Source organism: Pinus tabuliformis, chromosome 9, assembly GCF_031772625.1.
Source record: "Pinus tabuliformis cultivar Carrire ecotype Pingquan chromosome 9, CPIR1, whole genome shotgun sequence".
Classification (NCBI taxonomy): domain Eukaryota; kingdom Viridiplantae; phylum Streptophyta; class Pinopsida; order Pinales; family Pinaceae; genus Pinus; species Pinus tabuliformis.
In genome coordinates, this window is record NC_142307.1 from 1,165,463,339 (window position 1) to 1,165,473,561 (window position 10,223).

A 10,223-nucleotide genomic window follows, 5' to 3' on the forward strand; every position below is an offset into this window, starting at 1 on the left:
ATATATACATATGCATGTTTTATTTTCTACTTATGTGTTCATATGTCATGGTGATATGATCAGTTTTATAAATTACGCAAATGTGTATGAAGAACATAATTTTCTAATGCATTTGTTAATGTATTCAAGTTACGTGGAATGTGTGTTATATGCGATAAAATCAAAATTTCTTTCTAGTGATCGAACACGTAGATACATACGCAAGATTTGTGGATTTCTTACTGAGCAATGATTACTCTATTATGAAACAACGAGTTGTTTAATAACTAAATTTCTAATGCCAAGAGCAATTGCTTATGACAACAGTTCAATGACTACACTGTATTCGGAAATATTATTAGTTGTCCATCCCAGACAAATACTTTGTAAATTGACCAACTTTCCATCATGGGAAAAGAGTGCCCAAGTTGCGGAAGACAAGTTCTGTGTGCTACGAAAAAGACCATCAACAAAACCAACATAATGGTTTGACGACATATGCAAACCAAGTGGAACGCAAGGTAAGAAAAAAACACATGTTTGCAAAGAAAACAATCACACCAAAAAATCAAAAGCACACACCAACGAAATCACACACTAATGTACAAAATTATTTACATGAAACTCATGCAAAATACTTTTTGAGATACAACCTATTGCAGGGACATGACAATGCATTTTCTTCATAGTCAACTAGTTCATAGGCACCCTTTTGTAAGACACACTTTGCAATATATGGCCCATGCTAGATAGGTTCGAACTTTCCAGCTCCCAAATTATCGTTGGCCTAATCATATAGGAGAACCAAGTTGCCTTCAACAAAAGCGTGTGGAGAAATTTTTTTATCGAAATGAACTTTAACACGTTTCTTTTGAACTTCGATCACCATCACGGTAATATGACGGGTATCATCAAGTCTCTCAAGGTAAAGTAACCGCTCCTCTTCAGGTGAGGTATTAAGAAGTAGTTTGATAAGTAATTTCAACGAAGGGATTTCACTCTCAATTGGGAGTGTCACCTCTAGACCATAAACCAACTGGAACAGAGTAAATCCAGTGGTTGTCTTAACCGAAGTCCAATAAGCCCAAAGAGCCGAGAATAGCATAAGGTTCCAATCCTTTTTGTTCTTCCTAATGGTTCGTTGAAGCATAGTAATCAGAACTTTATTAATTGCTTCAAATTGGCCATTTGCTTATAGATAGTAAGGAGTTGAGCTATCATGTCGAAGACCCAACTGAGAAGTCAGCTCTGCCTTCATGTACTCACGAAAATGTTATCCATGGTTAGTGACAATGGCTTGAGGGACGTCAAAATGGGATATGACATGGTTGAAGAGCAACTGAGCACTAGTGATAATGTCAGCATTATATGTGGGCATCATCTCGACCCATTTAGTGAAGTAGTCGATAGCGACGATGATATAGCCATGCCCCCCAACCGAGCGAGGGATACATGTCATGATATCTATGCCCCATTTAGCAGATGGGCCAATGGTAATGACTGGTGTAAGGGTGTTGGCAGGGCACGTTTCTTACGGTTAAAAATATGACATTCATGGCACTTTTGAATGGCCAGAATACAATCCTTGAAAATGGAAGGCCAAAAATAACCGATTTGGAGGGTTTTTTGAGCAATGGCATAGCCTAACATGTGACCATGTTAGGTCCCTATAATACTAGCGTATTCCCTTATTTTTATTGTCATTGTACCCCTTATTGTTATTTTTGTGCCCATGTTGTCCCCATATTTTTATTATTGTGCCCCATAGAAGCCTACTATTGTTATTGTTGTGCCCTTACATTATTATTGTTATGTCGCCTCTGATTATATTGTGACCCATTAGACTCTTATATATAGAAAGGAGGTATTGTAATTTGTATCATCCAAGAATTGTTCATTTGTGTAATGTAAAGGAGGTTTCCCCTCGAAGAGGCTACGTTTTAAGTCGTTGATCTATCTCTTTCTTCTATTTTGTGAGCTAGTTGCATAATAATTGGTATCAAAGCTTTGGATTCTAGGGTTTCACTGCTTCAAAAAGGTCATCGTGGAATTTTCTCTATAATTGTTTTTCTAAGAAGCTTCAGAAGCTGAAATTAAAACCCATTTGAAATGAAATCGTGATGAACCGTGTGACCGAATTTAAGATCTTGTCTCGCTATATTTTCAGAGATATGAACTGAGGAATTTAGGGTTTTTGCAGGCTCCCGAATTGGATCGCAAACAGGTCACCTTGGGAAAATCGTCATAAATTTCTCTCTGAGCATCTGATTCAAATTTTGTAACAAGGAACAAAAATTAGACAGACTTTAGTTTTTTGGGTATCGTTTTCATAACCTAAGGTCGAAACCGTGACACGTGGCACGTCATACAAGTTTTCTCTACTGAACCAATCTATAATTAGACCATCACGAGAGATTGGGCATAACCCTTTCTTTGGGAATCCAATTGTGATCCGAATTGCGAGGTTGGAAAGAAGACTCAGAGGTATATCATAGGCCTAAATTCTAGAACTTGGAGATCTAAAATTAGAGAGTTACATGCATTTCAAGATAGAGTGCATACAAAGCGGGGAAAGAAGAAGAAGAAGAAGAAGGTGTGTAGTTTTTTTTTTTTTTTTAATTTGCATAAGCCTTGTTTGAGAAATCTCTACTTTGACACATGAAGAAGAGGAAGAAATGCAACATGATATATCAAAATTACGAGACCAAGTGCAACAAATTTCTTTCTAAAAAAAAGTAACTGAAGCTAAGATGGATGGTTTAAAGAATGGAATGGAAGCTAAGATGGATGGCATGGAAGCTAAGATGGATGGCATGGAAGCTAAGATGGATGGTATAGAAGCAAAGCTTAAAGGCAACATGGAAAATTTGAAGATAGATTTGACAAAGTTGCTACAAGAAATGCTTACTAATGGCGAAAGGGTAGTAAAGGAAACTCGTGATGAGAAAAAAAGAAATGTTAGTCAGGATTTCATAGACTCTAACATTGGATTGAAGACCCACCATGTTTGAAAGATCAATATGAGTAAGTTTGATGGCAAGGATATCGTAACATGGATACTACAGATGGAGCAATATTTCGATCTCCATAATGTGAAAAGCACAAAAAAGTTACGCATTGCAACTTTATATTTGGAACGCAATCAATTTGTATGCATCGATGGATTTTCTCTCGTAAACAAATTGTCACTTGGGAAATTTTTATGGAAGAAATGATAACACATTATGAGGATACAAAAAGAAACACCTTTTTTAGCCAATTGATAGATCTCAAACAAAAGGGTTCAATGGTGGAGCAAATTGAGGACTTCCAAAAAATGAATATAAGGGTAAAATATATTCCAGAGGAGCATAGGATTTATGTGTTCATAGGGATTTTAAAGGATAACGTCCAACATGAGGTTTGTCTTCGGGAACTTGATTCATTGGAGAAGGCATTCAGGTTGTTAAGAAAAATTGAAAGCAAAATTATGGAAACAAGGAAGCCTACCACTCACAACTATAAATATGAAAGTGTTGTTGCCCTTAGCCTTCCACAACCTACAAGGTTGACACTAGAGCAATTGGAAGAAAAAAGAGAAAGGGGGCCTTGTTACAGTTGTGATAATAAATACACTAAAGGTCATAATTGTGTTGAGAAGAAATTATTTTACATAGATTGTGAGGAGGAGGAAGAAAAGGAACAAGAAACTTCAAAAGAAGAGGATACACACTAGGAACAAACCCTAGAGAAAGAAGAAATGAATCTGACCATATCTTGTAATGCATTGGTCGAAATTACCACTCCTCAAACTATCAAGATATGACATATCATGAAGAAAAAGATAATAGTGTTGATTGATTAGGGCAGTACCCATAATTTTATTCGTGTAAGATAGCTAAGGAATTGAATTGCTTCCTATATCCAACACTAGAGTGTCAAGTGATGGTTGCAAATGGAGGAACCATAAATTGCTCTAGAAAGTGCCATAACATCAAGCTATCCATGGGAGAATATGTGTTGAATAGTCTAATGCTTTCCATTCCAATGGGTGTTGTTAATGTTGTAATAGGAATCCAATGGCTACAATCTTTGGGTACGATAACTATTATGTTTCAAGAAATTTTCCTGAAATTTGTTTCGGAAGGAAAGGAAGTGGAATTAAGGGGTATCACAGGGAAACCGGGAAAGATAATCATCTCTAAGGGTATAACAAATCTTATAAAGAAAGAACAACGAGGTGTAATTGCACAATTATGTTTGCTAGAGGTTCCCATATTGGAATCATCTATTTCTCCAGATCTCCAAAAAGTCTTGGACAATCATTCCAGGGTATTTGAGACTCCCAAAGGCCTCCCATCTATTCATGATCATTATCATGCTATTCATTCGAGTCCAGGAAGTGTTCCTCCAAACATCAGGCCTTATAGATATCCCTATGCCCAAAAGAGTGAAATTGAATGCATGGTTGTAGAAATGCTAGAGTTTGGTATAATTCAAACTAGTCAAATTTGTTTCTCTACTCCAGTAGTATTGGTACACAAGAAGGATGGATCATGGTGCATGTGTCTAGATTATAGGGAGCTCAACAAGCTCACTATTAAAGATAAATTCCCCATTCCTGTCATTGATGAATTATTGGTTGAATTCCATGGATAAATTTACCTCACCAAGTTAGACCTTCGTTCAGGATATCATCAAATTAGAATGAAGATTAAAGACATTCTGAAAACAACATTTAGAACTCATGAGTGTCGTTATGAATTTTTGGTCATGCCTTTTGGCCTCACCAATGCAACTTCTACATTTCAAGGTTTGATGAATTTTAAACCCTTCCTTAGAAAAGTTGTGTTAGTATTTTTTGATAATATACTAATCTACAGCAAGTCTTGGAAGGATCATGTTCAACACGTTGACAGAGTACTCAAACTATTGGAGGAGAAACAATTATATGCAAAAACCTCCAAATGTTTCTTTGGAGTAAAAGGGGTGGAATATTTGGGTCATATTGTATCCCATGAAGATGTTAAGGTAGACCTTAGAAAAATTAAATCCATTAAGGAATGGAAAATCCCCACATCCATAAAGCATCTATGAGGATTTATCGGGTTGACAGGTTATTATCGCAAGTTTGTTAAGAATTATGGGAGAACAGCGGCACCTCTAACTACATTACCGAAGAAAGATACATTTTCTTGGACTCTAGAAGCAACGAATGCCTTTGAACATCTTAAAGAGACAATGTGCCAAGCACCGGTCTTAGTTATGCCAGACTTCACAAAAACATTTATTATGGAATGTGATGCCTCAAGAAATGGAATAGGTGGTGTTTTAATGCAAGAAGAGAGACCTATTGCTTTTGAAAGTTGTCTAATCAAAGGAAAATATTTACACAAAGCTATTTATGAGAAGGAAATATTGGCAATACTCCATGCACTTAAGAAATGGTGACCTTACCTAATGGGAAGACACTTCAAGGTAAAAACATATCATGATAGTCTTAAATATTTTTTAGAACAAAGATTATCTTCAGAAGAGCAACATAAATGGGCCATAGAGATGTTGGGTTATGAGTTTGAAATCATCTATAGAAGAGGGAAGCAAAATGTTGTTGCAAATGCACTCTCAAGAAAGAATGAGGATGTGGAAGCATTGTTTTGTGCCATTTCTATTATCCAACCAGATTGGATAAATGAAGTAAGGGATGAATGGAAGAATGACAAAGAAGTGTGGGCACTCATTCAAAAGTTGCAACAAGATCCCAGTACATCTGATACATTTAGTTGGAAAAATGATTTGTTATGGTATAAAGTTCCCTTATAACTCTATAAGAATTCCCAACTCAAACAAAAGAGTCTTAGGGAATTGCACACATCTCCCTTAGGAGAGAATTCAAGATTTGCAAAAACTTACCATAGGGTTAAGAATGAATTTTTTGGGATGGCCTTAAATCTGATATTTAAAAGTTTGTGGTGGAATGTTTGGTTTGCCAACAAAATAAAGTTGAGACAATTAAGACCCCTGGTCTATTACAACCTTTATCCATTCCAGGTTAATGTTGGGAGGAGGTTTCAATGGATTTTATCACAAGTTTACCAAAGTCCGAAGGAAAGAGTGTCATCATGGTGGTAATTGATAGACTTACCAGATATGCACAATTTTTTGTATTATCTCATCCATTTAAAGCTAGTATAGTTGCTACTGCATTTATTGAAACGACTCAAAAGCTACATGGAAACCCAAATATCATTGTAAGCGACAAAGATCCTATTTTCACAGGAAATTTTTGGACATAATTATCTTCTTGTCTGGGTACTCAGTTAGCTCATAACTCATCTTATCATCCTCAATCTGATGGGAAAACTGAGATAGTGAACAAATGTTTGGAAGGATATCTACGTTCCTTTGTATATGATAAACAGACACAATGGGTCAAATAATTGCCTCTTGCTGAATGGTGGTATAACACTTCCTTCCATATTGCAACAAAAATGATCCCATTTATGGCACTTTATGGATATCATCCACCATCCATCACATCATATTTAAGAGAAAATTCTAAGGTTCAAGTAGTGGAAGATCACACCGAGCATCAAAAAAAGGTTCTCCAACTCTTAAAGGATAACCTCATTTTGGTGCAGAATAAAATGAAACAACAAGTAGGTCAACATTGTAGCGAAAGAAGTTTTGATGTAGGTGACTGGGTATTTCTACTACTACAACCATACAAACAAATATCCCTCAAGCAAGCTAAGAAGGATAATAAATTATCACCAAAGTATTATGGTATGTACAAGGTGTTGCAAAAGATTGGTACTATGGAATACAAAATTAGAACTTCCTACATCTTCCTGAGTGCACCCAGTTTTCCATGTTTCATGCTTAAAGAAGGTTATAGGTGACAAGCTCCCAGTTCAAAAAATATTATGAGAGCTTGACGAGGAAGGAAAATGTTGGAAATAATACTGAGAGGGGGGGTGAATCAGTATTATCAGATCAATCAAACTTTTCAATGCTCAGAAACATATACGCTACTTCAGTTAGGTGAACCAGCGTGTACACGCTACTGTGGTTAAGTAAAACAGCGTATAAGAAGAAAACTCATAATTTAGTTAGCTTATTCTTCAGTTAAGTTCATCAGGACATTATTCACCACATTAACAGTAAGCAGGTGCAGTATAACAGAATAGATCAAAAACCACACACATGAACACCAAGATATAAGGTGGAAACCCAATGTGGGTGAAAACCACCTGCTGCAAGTTGTCTCTATCTTTCTTTAATAAGAAACTTCAGTTTACAATATTTTGTACTGGTGCAGCCTTGTACCAGTACGCAGGCTACAACCTGCAGAAGGCTACAACCTTCTCTCGTTCTCCAAACTTCCTTGGAAGGGAGCTCCAACCCCCTTTGCTCTTGTACTAGCCAAGATACTAGTACGTAGGTGCTGGCCTACAATCTTCTTTCTTTCAGGTATCACTTTTCATACATTTTCAGACTGGATATTCCTGAAGCACATCATTCAATCTGTAGAACCCAATTCATTCAACTTTCATAACAGATCCATGAAGCATAAAACAACCAATACTAGAATTATCAAACTTTGAATCACTGAACCACTGAACCCTGTCAATCACCAGATACCAGAACCCAGAGCAGTCTACAGAACTCTGCAATAACAGTCAGATCCAACTGCAAAACCCAAAAATAAGCTTTAAGAGATATACGCTACTTCAATGAGCGAAACCCGCGTGTACACGCGTTTTTACTTAAGCCAACCTGCGTACAGATCTAAAAATAGATTCTCTCAACTTGTAGCTGTACCAGACATCAGTTAGATCCAGAACATAATATTGCGACAGTATGCAGATCTAGAAATACGCATAATCAACCATATCATAATAGAGCATTTCAAACCATTAGATCTCGATTTGTCCTTAGATCTAGTCTTCCATCCGCCGATGTGATTTCTCCTTAGCTCATATCAAGCAACCCGAACCCTGCATATCAGATCTCTTTCTCTCTTAGATATTCAAGCCTTGTCGAAAGATGATATTGCCTAATGATCTTCTTCTCCTTATATAGCCTTAGGCCTTTCTCAATACCAAGAGCCAAAACCATAGTAACACAATACCATCAACTTTAAAACTAGGGATCGACACGCCTGTCGAGACATAATGGTCCGAAATCATAGGCACAACTTCCAAGGACTAACCACCATGGACCAAAGGAACCTTTCCACATACACGCGCTTTTTCTGAATCGAACTAGCGTGTACACGCGACTTGGGCTTAACGAAACGGCGTGTATGAGCTTCCTTGGCATGCTGTACTGAGATCTGTCTTCTGATTAAGTTGCCATCACCTGTACCAACCTCTGAGTGAGTTGCCATCAAGGACAACACTTAAATCATAATGCCAACAATCTCCCCCTTTGGACTTGATGGCAACCACCACACCAAGTCACTCTCCCCCTTTGACATCAAGGGCAAAGGGCTGTGCTCCCCCTGAGGACATGCTGATACCTCTGCTTGGCTGTGCTGACTCGTGCTCCCCCTGACAGTAGGCCAGATCTGCAAAAGATGTTCTTCAACAAGAACCAAGACTTATACACCATAAGGGACCGTCCTATCACCAAAAGACTCAATACATACATCCATACTCCCTACCAAGAGGGGACATATCAGAAACAACCAATTATATTACAGCATTCATCCCAGGCATAGTGGGGAAACCAACATAGGCCGTTACATGACCTTGACACCATAAAAGAAATATGACAAGAGAGATACATGACATAGAGACAACAGATCTAGACCAAGACTTAGGAAAGGCACCAGCAGCATCTGATAAACATCTTGTTAGATCAGCAACCAAGATTTCTTTCTGAGCTCCTTCTCCTGAAACCAACAACCAAAACATCTGAATGCCAACAATGCTTTATGAGACTTTTAAGCTGCTCCCCCTGAACCTGTGCCTGTTGCACTCCCTGAAACTGTGCCTGAAGAATTCTGACATTCCCATTGCTGTTCAGAACTCCAGAGTTTTCCTTTGCTGTTCAGAACTTCATATACGCGATTTTTCCTGTATAAAACAGCGTATGTACGCGGATATACTTTCTGCAACAAGCGTCCAACATATACGCGACTTACCCATCATGAAACCGCGTGTATACGCGCATATCCCTTCCGTAACCTGCGTATACCAACTTTTCTGTAGAACAAACAAACTTCAACAACAGGATGAAGCATCAACTACTCCCAGTTTTTGTCTGAGATATTCAAAAGTTTCCCTGGGCAGTGGTTTTGTGAGAATATCAGCAACTTGCTCCTTAGAAGGAACATACTCCAACTTGACCTTCTGCTCAAGCACTTGTTCCCGAAGAAAATGGTACTTGATTGGTATGTGCTTGGTCTTTGAGTGCATGACTGGATTCTTTGAAATGCTGATTGCACTTGTATTATCACATAAGATAGAGACAGGTGGAGTGCAAGTGATTTGAAAGTCCTGCAAGGTCTGCATCATCCAAAGAAGTTGTGTGCAACAAGATGCTGCAGCCACATATTCTGCTTCAGCTGTAGATAAGGCAATCGAACTTTGTTTCTTGCTGAACCAAGATACTAATCTGGAACCCATGAAGAAAGCACCTCCACTTGTGCTTTTCCTTCATCCACACTTCCAGCCCAATCTGCATCTGTGTAAGCATGAAGAGTGAGATCTGTATTTCTAGGATACCATAAGCCATAGTTTTGGGTCCCTTGAAGATATTTGAAGATTCTTTTGACTGCCTGAAGATGAGTTTCCTTTGGGTTGGCTTGAAATCTTCCAACCATTCCTACTGCATGTGTAATATCTGGTCGAGTACCTGTCAAATAAAGCAAACTCCCAATCATGGATCTATAAGTGGGTTGGTGAACTGCTGCTGATTCATCATTTGCACTGAGGCTGCATCCTGTAACCATGGGTGTACATACTGGCTTTGACTCTTCCATGCCATACTTCTTCAAGATCTGCTTGAGGTATTTGGTTTGAGACAAGAAGATACCTCCTTCATTTTGTTGGATTTGCAATCCAAGAAAATATGTCAATTCTCCAAGAAGTGACATTTCGAATTCTTTCTGCATAACCAAGGCAAAGTTTTGACTCATGGTCTCTTCATTGCTGCCAAAAATAATATCATCTACATAAACAACAAGAATTAGCAATTTGTTATTTTCAACTTTTATATAGAGATTGCTATCTGCTGATCCTTTTGAAAAGCCTTGT

At 37.9% G+C, this 10,223-nt stretch overlaps 1 protein-coding gene across 1 annotated transcript; it reads right to left on the bottom strand.

The window, feature by feature from the left end:
- Positions 1-766: 766 nt before the first annotated feature.
- Positions 767-1,129, bottom strand: LOC149152741 (uncharacterized). The gene has a single exon (XM_089443588.1). It carries the CDS (start codon positions 1,127-1,129, stop codon positions 767-769), a length of 363 nt encoding a protein of 120 aa, XP_089299714.1.
- Positions 1,130-10,223: the final 9,094 nt, after the last annotated feature.